The 18,016-nt window shown below is 37.9% G+C and overlaps 1 protein-coding gene across 1 annotated transcript in view; it reads left to right on the forward strand.

Moving 5' to 3' along the window:
• Positions 1–18,016, forward strand: part of CCDC178 (coiled-coil domain containing 178) — a 171,291-nt gene that overhangs the window by 25,674 nt on the left and 127,601 nt on the right. The window contains exon 2 of the mRNA XM_069568311.1: positions 147–227. Within this exon, the coding sequence (XP_069424412.1) occupies positions 170–227 (58 nt within the window). The 5' untranslated portion in view covers positions 147–169. The remainder of the gene's footprint in view (positions 1–146; positions 228–18,016) is intronic.

Here is an 18,016-nt window from a genome sequence, read left to right on the forward strand (position 1 = left end):
CATTGCAGGTGGATATATTATATAGGCATTACATTATATTAAATACATATTCTGATATTACCAGTTCTTGAGTTGATAATGTTTAGTGAAATTAAACATAAGCTAATTTTTATTCATGATATTTCAATATTTTTCTTTATAATTAGGTTTCAAATGACTGTAAATAACCATGCCTGAAAAGAAGATAATTTCCTGTTCTCCCATTGAAGGAGAGCAAACCAAGAAAGGTGAGTTTATCCTTAAGTGATTTTCTTTGAAACTGAAGTTGCATAGATAAATGCAATTCAGGTCACTCATAGAAGAAAGACAGTTTTAAGGATAGTAATCTTCTCCAAGGCCAGGGGTTCACAAAACCAAAATTTACTGGGGTCAGAAAGGTGAGGTAAGCAGAAGGAGTAAATCAGTTTAAGGGAAATTGATTGTATCATCTGGGCTTCTCCAGTGGCTCAGAGGTAAAGAATTCGCCGGCCAATGCAGGAGGTGTCGGTTCAATCCCTGGTTCAGGAAGATCCCCTAGGGAAGGAAATGGCAACCCTCTCCATTATTCTTGCCTAGAAAATCCCATGGACAAAGGAGGTTGCCAGGCTACAGTCCATGGGGTTGCAAAAGAGTTGGACACTATTTAGCAACTAAACCACAACTGTATAAGTTATAATCAATTTCTTTTATAATTACTACTGAAGTATGGTATAGGCAGTACGAAAGGTAGGTAATACAATAATGGTCTGCAAGAGTCAGCTCTTACTAGCTCATGTAAGCCAACTGTATACATATCTCTTCTCAATTCTACTCTATTGACTGGGTAAAATTGGCTATGGTGATAGTCAGTTCAGTCACTCAGTCGTGTCTGATTCCTTGCAAACCCATGAATCACAGCACGCCAGGCCTCCCTGTCCATCACCAGCTCCAAGAGTTCACTCAAACTCATGTCCATCGAGTCAGTGATGCCATCCAGCCATCTCATCCTCTGTCGTCCCCTTCTCCTCCTGCCCTCAATCCCTCCCAGCATCAGGGTCTTTTCCAATGAGTCAACTCTTCGCATGAGGTGGCCAAAGTACTGGAGTTTCAACTTCAGCATCAGTCCTTCCAATGAACACCCAGGACTGATCTCCTTTAGGATGGACTGGTTGGATCTCCTTGCAGTCCAAGGGACTCTCAAGAGTCTTCTCCAACACCACAGTTCAAAAGCATCAATTCTTCAGCACTCAGCTTCCTTCACAGTCCAACTCTCACATCCATACATGACCACTGGAAAAACCACAGCCTTGACTAGATGGACCTTTGTTGGCAAAGTAATATCTTTGCTTTTGAATATGCTATCTAGGTTGGTCATAACTTTCCTTCCAAGGAGTAAGCGTCTTTTAATTTCATGGCTGCAATCACCATCTGCAGTGATTTTGGAGCCCCGCCCTCAAATAAAGTCTGACACTGTTTCCACTGTGTCCCCATCTATTTCCCATGAAGTGCTGGGACCGGATGCCATGATCTTCGTTTTCTGAATGCTGAGCTTTAAGCCAACTTACTTACTAATTATTAAAATTTTACCAGCACACCATTGAAAAGAAACATACAAAGTTAAAAATGAAAAAAAAAACTTGTATAATTATATTTTAAAAGTTGTATTACATTTTATTGCATTACTTTGCATCCTGAATCCCTTTGCATCTTTTATTCTGCATCATGTTAGCAGTATAATATCTTTGCAAGATACAGAATAGAGGTCAGCAAATTACAGTACACAAGCCAGATCTGGTCCACAGCCCTTTCCCTACAGCCCAAAAGCTACAAATAGTTTACATTTGTAAAGGGATGTAAAAAGAAACAAAAGAATCAAAACAAAGAGGGATATGCAACAGAGATAGCATGTGACCCACTAAACCAAAATTTTTTATTATCTGGATCTTTATAGAAAAAGTCAGAGAATCCTTGGTATAGAATTTTATCTTGAGTACTGTAACTGGGAGCAATAGTTTTCATATGAGTTATCCACTGCTGCCCTAAGGCCATGTAACAATGAACCACAAAAATGCAGGCACACAGAGCATCATAAACATTCATTTTAGCTCACATGTACTGGGTGGTCCTCAGGTGGGGCCAGATTGCTCACTCATGCATCTGCAGTAAGCCACAGGCCAGCCAAGCACCAAGACATATCTTGTTCATTTGGGCAGGCTTTTCCAAACCTAGGTTGTGCTGGGAAAACCAGGTTGACTTAACCCTGCAATTCTGTGTCTCTCATACTCCTACAGAAGCCTGACCTCATGGCTTAAGAGGGGAAACAGAAGCTCATGAGGCCAAGGCACAGAACTGGCTCATTTCTTCTATGTGTTATCTGCCAAAGCAAGTTACAGGACCAGCCTAGAGTCAAGGGACAACAGATGAGACTCCACCTCTTAGTGATAGGTGTTTAAAATCACATTGAAAAGGAAGGTGAATACTGAAAGGAGAAAATTTAGTGGGTCTATTATTGGAATCAAAACACTACCATCTTATTTGGGCTATAAAAGAAAGCAGTCATTTAGTAATTCCAAACATCATTGAGGTATTGCACAGTGGATTTCAATGTAGGATTAGGAATTTGGTGTAGGATTTTCATGTTCATCACCACATTTACATTCAGAATATTTCAGTAACTTTGGTTTTTAGCTCTTTATTCATTCTGTCAATACTATTTGAAAAAAATGATGTTATATCATTTTCACAGTTTGTGCAGTGAAGTCAAAGCTAAAAATTTTCATTTCTGGAAAATGACCTCAACCTCAGGTTAGCAAAATGGACCAGGTTGCTCACATAAAACAATTTTCCCAATGATGCAATTTGGAAAGAGATAGGAAAATGAAATTATACTTGTGCCTACCTCATGTTTAAATGTTTGAAAAGAACTATTGAAAGTTTTGTGGTTAATTATAATGCTAATTAAAAAATTATAGTTTGTTCCAAGACTTCAGAGAGCTGAGCTGGTGACTTCCCTTTGAATAACCTGACAAAGACTCTGTTTTGTAATGGAACAGAAAGTGAATAGTCCAAACTGGTTTACAAGCAAATGCTCTTGTGTATGGAACATTAGGAGAAAGTTAACCTTGTTAAACACGACTGGGCATCTACTTTTTGTCTATGTAATCGAGAAATACAGTCAGAAACACACATACATGGCACTGTATAATGGAGTATAAATGTTCTTTGATATAGGTTATTGCTGCAAATGCATATGAAATGGAAATATATCTAGTTGGCTCTGTGGAAAATAACATGATTAACAAGTTGTCTTTTGAAATGTAGGTTATCCTTAGCAAGTTCAGGATATTTGTATTTAAATGACATTTATCCAATATTGGAATGCTGGCACAAATAATGATTATCACTTAAAAATTAATTTCTATTTCTGGTGTCATACTAACATTAAGCTCTCCCCATCCTCTCTGTAAGACAACTACCACTATAGAGAACATTCAGCTCACCAAACAAAGCACTGAGATGATCATGTTCAAACTATAGAAACTTACTAGTCTTAGCAAATTTTAACCTTTTAAGCCTAAAGGTTTTAATAATGCTGGATGATATATTGAACCTAATTATGTACCAACCTTTGAAATGGCTTATCATTAACATCACAAAAACACAATGTCAGATCTTATTTATTAACTTCAACTAGATGATACTCAACATAATAATACTTTTTTCTTCACATCAAAAATAAATACTTTCCTTACGTTGTGTCAATCACCCTGAAACTACTGTGGTTATATCAAAATTCTTATTAGACTATAAATAAGCATAGCAAATTGAATGATTATTTTTGTGCTCTCAGTTGAAATAAAAATGAAACAAATTATTAAACTTTCCAAATGTTCGGTACAGTCATAGCCATATCTTAAACATGTTGACCAACAGAATTTTCACATGACTCATCTTTGCAAAGAGTGAGCTCTGGGATAATACCTTCTATTACAATTAAAAGCATATTTTTAGAAACTTACCATCTATAATATTGGGATTCTCAGGCAATATTTTCACAAAATACTAAAGTGCTTTTCATGACAGCATCACTTACTTATTTGTGTTAAGGTACTGATATTGCCTTAGTTTTTCTATTGTTTTCATAATGTATATTTTCCATATAACAAGTAGAGACTGTATTTTTTTTAAGAGAACAGCACCTTTCTATGTTGAATATACCTTTCAAGTCTGAAAGGAATATTTCATACTTGTAAAAATATCTGTAACATATATGTAAAGGACAAAGAACACTGAAAATTGAGTATCTGTGCCTTCATCATGAACATTAAGAAACAGAACCCTGTGTCCTCTTATCTCTTCCAATCACATTTAGTTTCATGTATTATATGTAAATATGCTAATATACGTGTTATATAGTTTAATATATTTGATCTCATAATTTTAACTGTCATTAATTCACTAATATTAGTTAGATCACCTGAACATAATAAATTCAGATTTTTACTTTCTTCTATTGTTTAGTTTATCACCCAGGAAGCATTCTTGGAATTGCTAGTGTTTTTAATCAGTGTTGTTATATCTCAGATACATACAGATAATTCTTAAAGTTCTTTCTGATAGAAAAAGATTCTGTGGTTTTACTTTGGTATCCTTGGTCTGTGTTCTTTCCAGCCACATGGTACTACTTGTGTGTAATCTAATTCCTGGAGAAGGAAATGGTAACCCTCCCCAATATTCTTGCCTGGGAAATACTATGGGTAGAGGAGACTGGTGGGCTACAGTCCATGGGGTCGCAAAAGAGTTGGACATGATTAAGTGACTAAACAACAAAATTGCTTAGTTTACATCCTTTATTACTCTGGTAAATGTACGTAATAAAATTGTGCTTATTTATCTCCCTGTTCCTGATTTTTGAGATGAGACTTTATTTTTTTTTAATAAATTTTTATTTTTACTTTATTTTACAATACTGTATTGGTTTTGCCATACATTGACATGAATCTGCCACGGGTGTACATGAGTTCCCAATCATGAACCCCCCTCCCACCTCCCACCCCATATCATCTCTCTGGATCATCCCCATGCACCAGCCCCAAGCATCCTGTATCCTGTATTGAACATAGAGATGAGACTTTCAATATTTCACTATTAAATATGATTTTTACAAAGCATTTTTATAGTTTACTATAAACTGTAAACATGTACTGAACTTTCTGAGTGCTTTTTTCTGCATCTATTTATAGTGTTTTACAATTAATTTTTTTCTGTAATCTCTAAATTTAATGAGTTGCATAAGTGAATTTTCAGTTGTTAAACTTTTCATTCCTGGGACAAATTTAACTTATTTTATTTATTGTCTTAATATATTGTTAGATTTGGTCTGATAGTAATTTGTTTAGGATTTTTCCATATATGGTCTTAAGTAACATTCGCCTCTAAGTTTTCTTATTTGTTTTTATCTGATTTTAGTAGAAAGGTGTTTATTAATCTCAAAATTGAAGAATATTTCATTTTTTATTCTCTGAAAGAAAATATTCAATGTCACTCTCCTTGAATGTTTGGCTGAACTCATGTCTTAATTTTTGTGGAGATATTAAATTATTGATATAAATTATTAGTTACAGGTCTATTTATATTTAGGCTATTTATTCTTATTTCACTATCGAAAAATTATTATTTTTCCTTTAAAAGTTTATTTGGTTAAACTTTACATGTATTGAAATAATATTATTAATAATGTTTTATCTTTATATCCTTTGTATGCAATATTCCTCCTTTTCAATCACGATACTGTAGTTATTTCTTTACTTTTGTTTTGATCAGTTTTACCAGATGTATATATTGCTGTTAAATTTTTCAAAGTGGTAATTTCTCACCTTTTAAATTATCTCTGGGTTTGTTTGTTTGTTTTCCTGTTGTTGTTGGACTGCTTTCTGTTAATTTCGGATATTACCGCCCCCTTATCTAACTTCTACTTTCTTTGGGTTTGTTTTTCCCACATATTCTTAATTTGGATGCCTAAATCACTAATTTTCAGCCTTTTTTTTTCTTTTCTATTATAATTACTTAAAGCTACAAATTTCCCTTGACCTATCATTGGCTCCCTTATAGCTCAGGTGGTAAAGAATCTGCCTGCAACGTAGGAGACCTATGTTCAATCCTTGGGTCAGGAAGATCCCCTGGAGAAGGAAATGGCAATGTATTCCAGTATTCTTGCCTGGAGAATCCATGGACAGAGGAGCCTGGTGGGCTATAGTCCATGGGGTCACAAAGAGACGGACACGACTAAGTGACCAACATACACATCATAGACATAATAGAAAGAAAGTGAAGTCGCTCAGCACTAGGTGGCCCTAGTGCTAAAGAACCTGCCTGCCAATGCAGGAGACTTATGAGATGCAGATTAGATACCTGGGCGGGGAAGATCCCCCAGAGAAGGCAATGGCAACCCCCTTTGCCATTTTAATGGGAAGCCCCCTTTTGCCATTTTAATTACAGTATACTTTCATAACCCCCAAAGCACCTCAATACCATTATAGAGCTGCCACTCTCTATTTCCCCTCCACCCAGTCCCTGGCGACCACATATTTACTTGCCTTGTGGTAACATTGTGGGCCTGGTGGGTGTTAACTAGTTCCTGGGGAAGCCTGGCAGCATAACCTCCTTTGAGCATGCCCACTACACGTGCGTGGTGAATTTCCGCATAAGGCCCATGATCAGGCTCGCTATGGAATCCAAGAACCCAGCTTCCCCCTCCAAGCCAGGCACGAGGAGCAGCCGAAGCCGCAGGCTAAGTTGGATCTGGAAGGGCGATGCATCATGGAGGAGTCAGGGAACATGCCTTTGCAGGTGCAGTTGATCCGCACCCGGTGATTTGCTGGAAGGACCGCACTTGCAGCCCCTATCAAGAAATCCAATCAGGTCAACTGGTCCTGTGAAGTCGTCGGCGAAAGAGTCAAATGAACCGGCTGCACATGAAAGTGTTGTCCTTCCCCGATGGCCTGACAATGGACATCAAGAGAGAGGTGTCGGCCACCAGGAGCCCAAGCATCCACCCGCTACCTGACAGAGAAGTTTTAGTGGGACGTGGCCGAAAATCGCAAAATCCCATGCTTGGGGCCGCCAGCACCAGCCTGACCTCCTCAAGGACATCACCACGAGTGTGCGGTCCCTCAAGGAGATCATGTGTGGCGTGTTGACTGGTGTCTCGGGGTGGGGAGGGGGCGCTGCGCCAGGAGGATGCGCAGACATACGCTTTGAGGTCCTTGATGTAACACCGCCCAGGGGTGCCACACAGATCACGCCCACTGCCCGCCTGGTGCCGCGTCTATGCCGCGTGCCTACTGCCAGCCCGGGTTCATGGAGCCCGGTATTTTGTGGAGACCTGGTGTCAGGAGCAACTGTTCAGGGGCATCCACGGTATCCGCTGGTACAGAAGCGGGCCGCATCTTCCAGCAGCCCCAGGTGGCCTGCACCCCCATATTTGTCGTGAAGGTGTCAGCGCCCTTTGGCCTCACCGCCGACCTGAGGTCCCACAGCGGTGGGCGCCCAGTCCTTCCCGAGGGTTTGTGTGACCACTTTCAATCCGGCCCAAAGGAGTGTTTGCCGACACCAGCGCCCCAGCCAGGTCGCGGCTGAGACGTGCAAACACAGAGGCCCGAAGGAAGGCATCGCCGCTGCACAACTTCCTGGACAATTCCTGGCACGGTCGGTACCTGCTCGGCCATGATTGCCCGCAGCGTCCAGCCGGGATTTCTCAAGATACCGCGAGAACATCTGGAGGCAGGGATGCTCTGCCTATGGGGTTCAGGTGCACACTAGGCGCTACCTGTCAACCTTAAAGCTTGATGGCCTTTCTTCTGATGTTTAATCAGGATTTCATAGGTAACAGAATTGCTTTCACAGCAGGGACTTATTTGGTGGGTAAGGGTGTGGGAAGGAGGGGTGGGTGGCTGCTTTGGATGGTTCATATAAATGAATGGGTGAAATAGTTGGCTTTGTTTTTCTTCTTTTAAATTATAATTATGTCTAGATTCTTTTTTGTCTAAATAATATTCCGTTGTATGAATATTACACATATTGTTTTATAAATTCATCAGTAGATGGTTATTTGGATTATTTCCACTTTGGGGTTATTATGAATAATGTTATGAATACTGAAGTACAAGTTTTTTATATGGACATCTGTTTTCACTTCTGTTTGTACTGGATGGAATTGGGTCATTTGGTAACTTGATGTTTGACCTTCTGAGTAATTGCCAATTTTTTTTTTCCAAAGCAGCTGCAATATTTTACATTCCAAACAGCAATATATGAGGATTCCTGTTTTTCTACCTCTTGTCTACACTTGTTAAATTCTGTTAGTTTTTAAAGCGTTATGATCGCAATCTTGGCTGTGAAATGGCATCTTTTTGTGGTTTTGATTTGCATTTCTCTAAAAATTAATGATGCAGATCTTTAAATATCTCTGCTGTCACTTGTATATCTTCTTTGGAGAAATACCTCTTTAAATCTTTGGCCCATTTTTAAATTGGATGGTTAGTATTTTTCTGCTATTGAGTCATACTAATTCTTTATATTTTTTAGAAACTAGACTTTTGTTAGATATATGATTTACAAATGTTTTTGCTTGTAGTAAGAGTTGTGTTTTCACTTTCCTTTTTTGGAGTTTTTATATGATGTTTTAAAAATTGAGATATAGTTGATTTATAGTGTTCAGGTGTAGAGCAAAGTGATTCAGTTAGTGTTTTCACTTTGTTGATAGTGCCCCTTGCAGCACAAAATTTTTATTTTCATGATATATATAATTTTTAAAGTTGTTTGTCCCTTTGATGTCATATCCAAGGTGACATATATTTACTCCTTCTTTTCACATATATTCACTCCTATGTTTTCTTATAAGAGTTATAGTTTTGTCTCTTGTAGTTAAGTTTATAATCCATTTTGAGTTAATTTTTGTACATGGTTTGAGGTAGGAGTCAAAATTCATTCTTTTGCATTCCTTTACCCAGTACTGACTGTTGAAAAATGACTTTTCTTTCCTCACTGAATAATCTTGGCATGCTTGTAAAAATCAACTGACTGTAAATAAGGGTTTATTTCAGGAATCTCAATTCTATTCCACTGAGCTACATGTTTGTCTTTATGGCAATACCACACTGGCTGATTATTATAGATTTGTAGTAATTTTTGAAATCAGGAAGTATGATCCCTCCAAGTTTGCTCTTCTTTTTCAAGATTAATTCAACTAAACTGGGCCCCTTGCATTTCTGTCTTAATATTAGGGTCAGTTTGAGAATTTCTGGGGGAAAATGGCAATTGAAATTTGATAGAAATTGCATTGAACCTGTAGATAGTTTTGAAGAGTTTTGGTGTCTTCAAAAAGTTATGTCTTAGAATCCACTAACACAAGGTATATTTCTATTAATTTAGATATTTATTTTTTTCACTGTTTTGTAGATTCTAGTGAAATTTAAGCCAAACAAGCCTTGCATTTATTTTGTTAATTTTATTGCTAAATATTTTATTTTTTGATGCTTTTATTGTATCTTGTATGCTTTTTATTTCACTTTCTTGCCTAACGACTCTGGCTCAAACCTGCAGAACAGTGTTGAATAAAAATGGAAGAGTCTAGATATGGTTGTCTTTTTCCTGGTCTTAGGGGAAAGAAACTTCATTCTTTACTGTAATATCTTATGTTAGGTATGGATTTTTTACAAGTGAAAAAATCATGTTGAGCAAGTTTTCTACTATTCCCATTTTGTTGAGTGTTTTTATTTTTAATCAAGAATTGGTTTGAATTTTGTCAAAATTTTTTCTGCATCTATTGAAATTTATTGGTTTCTTCTTTTTATTGATATTAGTATCCATATTACTGTTTGATTGAAATATTACTGGGCTACATCTCACTTGGACATGATGTATAATTCTTTTAACAGAAGGCAGTGGTAATCCAGTCCAGTACTCTTGCCTGGAAAATCCCATGGACAGAGGAGCCTGGTAGGGTACAGTCAGACACGACTGAGCGACTTCACTTTCATTTTTCCCTTTCATGCGTTGGAGAAGGAAATGGCAACCCACTCCAGTGTTCTTGCCTGGAGAATCCCAGGGACGGGGGAGTCTGGTGGGCTGCCATCTATGGGATCGCACAGAGTCGGACACGACTGAAGTGACTTAGCAGCAGCAGCAGCAGCAGCACCAGCAGACTTGGGTAGTATGTTGTGAAGATCCATATTCCTAAGGAAGTATCTTTTTGTATATTCTTATTTTCTTGTAATGTATTTGTCTAGTTTTGCTGTCAAGGTTATATGGGGCTCATATGTATATTTAGCAAGTATCGCTCCTCTTTCATTTTTTGGCAAAATTTACGAAACTTTGGTGAAACATTCTTTAAATATTTGATGATGTTCACTAATGAAGCCTTGTGTTCAAGGATTTTTTCTTTGTGGGAGGATTTTTTCTGTTACTGTTTTAGTTTCTTTCCTTGTTATAGTTCTGTTCAGACTTTTTATTTTTCCTTGAATCAATTTGGTAGTTTGTGGCTTTCTAGGAATTTGTTCATTTCATTTAGATTATCTAATTTATTGGCAGAGTCTTGTTTATAGTATTCTCTTATCAACTACTTGCTAAGATAATAATATCCTTTCATTCTAGCTTATAGTACTTTGAGTGTTGACATTTCTGTTCCCTTGGTTAGTTAGGCTAAAGTTTGTCAATTTTGTTAATCTTTTCAAAGAACTACCTATACTATTTTCCACACATGTATCAAATTATTAGCAGTGTGGGTATATCAGTATTGCCACAACATACCACATCATATCTAATCATTATTATATAGTTCAGTTCAGTAAAGGTAAATTGCCCAGTCATATCCGACTGTTCGTAACCCCATGGACTGCAGCACACTAGGCTTTCCTGTCCATCACCAACTGCCAGAGCCTACTCAAACTCATATCTATTGCGTTGGTGATTCCATCCAACCATCTCATCCTCTGTCATCCCCTTCTCCTCCCTCCTTCAATCTTTCCCAGCATCAGAGTCTTTTCCAGTGAGTCAGTTCTTCTCATCAGGTGGCCAAAGTATTGGAGTTTCAGCTTCAGCATCAGTCTTTCCGATGAATATTCAGGACTTATTTCCTTTAGGATTGACAGGCTGGATCTCCTTGCAGTCCAAGGGACTCCCAAGAGTCTTCTCCAACACCACAGTTCAAAAGCATCAATTCTTCAGCTCTCAGCTTTCTGATAAAGAATGTCCAACTCTTATAAAGGATGTCCAACTCTCACATCCATACATGACTATTGGAAAAACCATAGCTTTGACTAGACAGACCTTTGTTGGTAAAGTAATGTCTCTGCTTTTTAATATGCTGTCTAGGTTGGTCATACCTTTCTTCCAAGGAGCAAGTGTCTGTTAATTTCATGGCTGCAGTCACCATCTGCAGTGATTTTGAAGCCCAGAAAAATAGTCTCTCACTGTTTGCATTGTTTCCCTATCTATTTGTCATGAAGTGATGGGACTGGATGCCGTGATATTAGTTTTCTGAATGCTGAGCTTTAGGCAAAGTTTTTCACTCTCCTCTTTCACTTTCATCAAGAGGCTCTTTAGTTCTTCGCTTTCTGCCATAAGGATGGTGTCACCTGCATGTCTGATGTTAATGATATTATTTCTCCTGGCAATCTTGATTCCAGCTTGTGCTTCTTCCAACCCAGCATTTCTCATGATGTACTCTGCATATAAGTTAAATAAGCAGGGTGGCAATATACAGCCTTGACATACTCCTTTCCTGATTTGGAACAGTCTGTTGTTCCATGTGCAGTTCTAACTGTTGCTTCTTGACCTGCATACAGATTTCTCAGGAGGCAGGTCAGGTGGTCTGGTATTCCCATCTCTTGAAGAATTTTCCAGTTTGTTGTGATCCACACTGTCAAAGGCTTTGGTGTAGTCAATACAGCAAAAATAGATATTTTTCTTTAATTCTCTTGCTTTTTCTATGATCCAGTGGATATTGACAATTTAATCTCTGGTTTCTCTGCCTTTTCTAAATACAGCCGACCATGTGGAAGTTCACTGTTCACATAATGTTGAAGCCTAGCTTGGAGAATTTTGAGCATTACTTTGCTAGCACATGAGATGAGTGCAATTGTGTGGTAGTTTGAGCATTCTTTGGCATTGCGTTTTTGGGGGATTGGAATGAAAACTGACCTTTTCCAATCCTGTGGCCACTGCTGAGTTTTCCAAATTTACTGGCGTATTGAGTGCAGCACTTTCACAGCATCATCTTTTAGGATTTGAAATAGTTCAACTGGAATTCCATCACCTCCACTAGCTTTGTTCATAGTGATGCTTCCTAAGGCCCACTTGACTTCGCATTCCGGGATGTCTGGCTCTAGGTGAGTGATCACACCATCGTGGTTATCTGGATCATGAAGATCTTTTTTTGTATAGTTCTGTGTATTCTTGCCACAATATACATTTAAAATTGCTGTAATTTACATTTTTATTATCAAAGAAAAAAATTTTATATGCTTATTTAATCTTTTTATTTACTCTTGTTTGAACCTTCTGGTGGTGATTTGGTAATTTTTATAAACATGAATGGCTCAGCAGTAAAGAATCTGCCTCCACTGCAAAAGATGCAAGAGACATGGGCCTGATCCCTGGGTCTAATCCTTAGGTTGCAAAGATCCCATCAAGGAGGAAATAGCAACCCACTGCAGGATTCTTGCCTGAAAATTTTTGTTTATTTCAAACAGTGCTCTAGAAACATCCTTGTACACATATTCTGTGTGACTAAGATATACTTACTAATAGAACTGATAGATACATGATATGTGTGTCGTTGACTTTATTGAATAATATACTCACTAATTTCTAATGCCATGGAAGTGTAGGAATGTTTCAGTTGCTGCATTTTCTTTCTACCACTTGATATTACTACACTTTTAAATTATTGGCCATTTACATATTACTTAAGTGTATCTAATTGTGATTTTAATTTGAATTTTTCTGTCTGCTATGAAGTTGAATTTTTTTACGTGCTGTTGGGCATTTTAGTTTTTATTTTTCGAAATTGTCTATTTGTGTCTTTTTTTCTGATTTTCTAATGAATCACATATTTTTTTTCTTGATTTGTAAAAGTTCTTAATTTAATGTGAATAATAGCCTGAAATGAATTGTATGTAGCTAATATCCTTTTATACTTGTACCTTGTATTTCTAACTTACTTATTATTTAGTATCACCTTTTGATGAACAAAAGTTTTATTTTTTCAAGCTTTTTATATATTATTTCTTTCTATATTTTTTCTTATCTATATGTCTTTTTTCTTCTCTATATGTCTATTTCTTTTTATATGTTATTAAGACAGTCTCTACCCTGAGATTATGAAGATATCCATCCACATTTTGTCTCAACATTTTTGAGTTTTGACTTTCACATTTAGGTTTCAGTCCACCTCATATTGAATTTTTGTGTTATTTGAGTTGTGGTGTCTACTGCTCTTTTGTAGTTGATTACTTTTGACTCTATACTGATTATTGTTCTTGGAAAATTATTTCTGGGCATTTCATGAAACCTAAGAAATAGATGATTTCTTCTGCATTACATTTGCTTTTGCTTCTTCCAGGAACCTAAAGCTCTACTGATATGGTCCAAACTTAAAATTATTCATGACTTGAGAGTTCCATGGACTTTCCAATGAAGAAAATCTAATCTTCAAGTGAGGACCACCCAAAGTATCAGCGATGAGATTTTTTGTTTTCTTTTTGGTGTACACTCAACGTGGAGGACATTTCACTATAGTTCTTTGAGTTCTTTTAAAGGTAGTTGAGGTGGTTTATGTTTCTGTTTATTTCTGGTTTATGTTTACTCTGAGGCTGTAGCCCTTTGCTGTCCAAAGTCAGTGTGAATTTTACAGTTTAGTTGGAAGTTAAGAGGTTTAACATTTTTTGTGCTGTAGGCCCTTTGAAGTCTGTTGAAGCTTACACTCTGTTTTGAGAATATATTTTTAGTGTATTATAAAAAATACAAAAAGTACTTTATAAGAAGTACAAAAGTATTTGAAACTAAAGAAAAAAATTTCTTATCCAAGCTCATGGATGTTCTGTCCATAGAACTTTAAGAATTCTTGAGACTAGACTTTATTATTTTCTGTCACTTATATGTCATCAAACATCTTTGGAGCCAGCCCAAGGTTTTCAGGAACTGCAAATGACCTTTATGTAATTGTCACTTTTATACTCTGGTGCTCCAGAAAAAATTCTAGGTTCCTATCTCCTTTGATTTTTCCCTAGTGTTTTCTGTCTTGTTCAGCTTTTCTCTCATGTGTATATGTAATGATCATAATTAAAGAGACATGACATATATCATCATGATATATGGAAAAATTGATTTAATGAACCTATCCTGCCATTCCAAGAAATATGAGTACTATACCCCATTATTTTATATTGAATCTTATTTTATATGAGAGAAATTTTTTCTGGCTTAACAGTTTTAATCCCCTCTTCAATTCTGTTTCCTCCAAAATCTGAGAGATAATATGTTTTAGGATATTCCTCAAAGAGGATCTTGCTGTATATAAATTATACATTATGCTTAAGGAAAAAAAATGATTCTGAGGTAAAATAAAACTGGGAAATTATATATAATTTGCCTTTTACTTGGAAGTTTTTTTTTAATGAGCACTAAAATTGAAAGCCCTGAAATGTTCTACAGTGAAGATACTTGCTTAAACCATGTTATTTGATCGTAGAATATTTTCTTTATATACTTATTAGAGTATCATTGGATTATATATATATATGTGTATATATATATATATATATACATATATATATATTTAACTCTTTATTTTATATTAGAGTATAGTTAGTTAGTTCAGTTGCTTGGTCATGTCCGACTCTTTGAGACCCCATGAATTGCAGCTTGCCAGGCCTCCTTGTCCATCACCAACTCCCAGAGTTCACTCTGACTCACGTTCATTGAGTCAGTGATGCTATCCAGCCATCTCATCCTCTGTCGTCCCCTTCTCCTCCGGCCCCCGTCCCTTCCTGCCGACGTCAAGCCTCAGCAGAGTCCAGGGATATCCTCAGGATGGATGACGTCAGTGAATGAAGAAAGATAAAGAGATAAGGAAATCATGACACAGGGTGACCAAGCTCCTTTGGTGAGCAAGGCCCACTTACTTTATTTTCAGAGAGGGCTTTTGTACCCTGAGTTGTACATACAGCAAGGTGAAAAATGCAGAGTCAACTCAACATTCCATCAGTATTAACTTTTATCGATACCAGGTTCCTTCCTGCAAGAGTCTTATTTTTTGTACATTATCTTATGGCCCAGAGGCCTGTTGATATTTTATGACCCCTTTTTGATAAAGGTTGGTCAGCCAGAACAATAATTTTCCCTTAAAGTGTTTCTTCTTAAATTCCTAGCCTGCGCCACCCTTAAAGTACAGAGTTACATTTTTATGGAACAAAGATTCAGTGGGTTACAGCAAAGAGAGAACTTACTAACTCAAAGTCTAATGTTGCTAGTGCTAAAGCTGCTGCTTATTTCTTCTACATCCTGACTGTATGCACTCCCAGGAACACAGTGGATAAGGGATGTGAGAACTTGGCAGCAATCATAGGCTCAACAATGTTGCAAGAGTCTGGATAAACCTGCCAAGTAAGCTAGAATGCTAACAGGGGGTTTGAATTGAAACACTCTTATCTTGTCCAGGAGACCTATTAACTAAAGCCCTAAGTTAACTCTTTCCAGAGATGGGGGTCAGGGACAGCCCCCTATTAATGTCAGAAGAGTTAGAGAAAGACATAAAATAGTAAGACAGACAGATTCTGGTTTGGGGGTAGATGCTCAAGCAGGTCCAGGGGGTCCTTGGAGTCCTGAGGCCTTGCTTATCAGGACTCTTCCAAATGACCTTGTCATGGGTGGGATGGCCCAGGGAGTCCCTCGAGTACTGCATGACCTTGTCATGGGTGGGATCTCACATGCTGGCTCCTGGCACCTCCCAGCATCAGAGTCTTTTCCAATGAGTCAACTCTTCGCATGAGGTGGCCAAAGTACTGGAGTTTCAGCTTCAGCATCATTCCCTCCAAAGAAATCCCAGGGCTGATCTCCTTCAGAATGGACTGGTTGGATCTCCTTGCAGTCCAAGGGACTCTCAAGAGTCTTCTCCAACACCACACTTCAAAAGCATCAATTCTTTGGCGCTCAGCTTTCTTCACAGTCCAACTCTCATATCCATACATGACCACTGGAAAAACCATAGCTTTGACTAGACGGACCTTTGTTGGCAAAGTAATGTCTCTGCTTTTGAATATGCTATCTAGGTTGCTCATAACTTTTCTTCCAAAGAGTAAGCGTCATTTAATTTCATGGCTGCAATCACCATCTGCAGTGATATTGGAGCCCCCAGAAATAAAGTCTGAAACTGTTTCCAGTGTTTCCCTGTCTATTTCCCATGAAGTGATGGGACCAGATACCATGATCTTTGTTTTCTGAATGTTGAGCTTTAAGCCAGCTTTTTCACTCTCCACTTTCACTTTCATCAAGAGGCTTTTTAGTTCCTCTTCACTTTCTGCCATAAGGGTGGTGTCATCTGCATATCTGAGGTTATTGATATTTCTCCCAGCAATCTTGATTCCAGCTTGTGCTTCTTCCAGCCCAACCTTTCTCATGATGTACTCTGCTCAGAAGTTAAATAAGCAGTGTGACAACATACAGCCTTGATGTACTCCTTTTCCTATTTGGAACCAGTCTGTTGTTCCATGTCCAGTTCTAACTGTTGCTTCCTGATCTGCATATATCTTTCACCAGTATCTTACAGTTTTTTGTGTATGGATGTTTCAGTTCCTTGGTTAAGTTTATTCGTATGCATTTTATTCTTTTTATGCTATTGTAAATGGGTTTGCTTTGTCTGATGTATGTATGTATAAGGTAATACACATTGATGTATCAGTTGCCTCTGATATCTTTAGGTTTCCATTTACAAGGAATGTCTTTTTTCATCCCTTCATTTTGAGCTTATATGTGCCCTTAAATCTAGAATGAGTCTCTTGTAGTAGCATATGTATAGATCAGTTCAGTTCAATTGCTCAGTTGTGTCTGACTCTTTGCAACCCCATGAATCACAGCACACCAGGCCTCCCTGTCCATCACCATCTCCCAGAGTTCACTCAGACTCACGCCTATCGAATCCATGATGCCATCCAGCCATCTCATCTTCGGTTGTCACCTTCTTCTCCAGCCCCCAATCCCTCCCAGCATCAGAGTCTTCTCCAATGAGTCAACTCTTCGCATGAAGTGGCCAAAGTACTGGAGCTTCAGCTTTAGCAACATTCCTTCCAAAGAAATCCCACGGTTGATCTTCAGAATGGTCTGGTTGGAACTCCTTGCAGTCTAAGGGACTCTCAGGAATCTTCTCCAACACCACAGTTCAAAAGCATCAAGTCTTCGGCACTCAGCCTTCTTCACAGTCCAACACTCACATCCATACATGACTACAGGAAAAACCATAGCCTTGCCTAGACGGACCGTAGTTGGCAAAGTAATGTCTCTGCTTTTGAATATACTATCTAGGTTGCTCATAACTTTTCTTCCGAGGAGTAAGCGTCTTTTAATTTCATGGCTGCAGTCACCATCCGCAATGATTTTGGAGCCCCAAAAAATAAAGTCTGACACTGTTTCCCCATCTATTTCCCATGAAGTGGTGGGACCAGATGCCTTGATCTTCATTTTCTGAATGTTGAGCTTTAAGCAAGCTTTTTCACTCTCCTCTTTAACTTTCATCAAGAGGCTTTTTCGTTCCTCTTCACTTTCTGCCATAATGGTGGTGTCATCTGCTTATCTGAGGTGATTTTGATATTTCTCCTGGAAATCTTGATTCCAGCTTGTGTTTCTTCCAGTCCAGCATTGCTCATGATGTACTCTGCATAGAAGTTAAATAAGCAGGGTGACAATATACAGCCTTGACGTACTCCTTTTCCTATTTGGAACCAGTCTGTTGTTCCATGTCCAGTTCTAACTGTTGCTTCCTGACCTGCATACAGATTTCTCA

Source organism: Ovis canadensis, chromosome 23 (assembly GCF_042477335.2).
Source record: "Ovis canadensis isolate MfBH-ARS-UI-01 breed Bighorn chromosome 23, ARS-UI_OviCan_v2, whole genome shotgun sequence".
Taxonomy (NCBI): domain Eukaryota; kingdom Metazoa; phylum Chordata; class Mammalia; order Artiodactyla; family Bovidae; genus Ovis; species Ovis canadensis.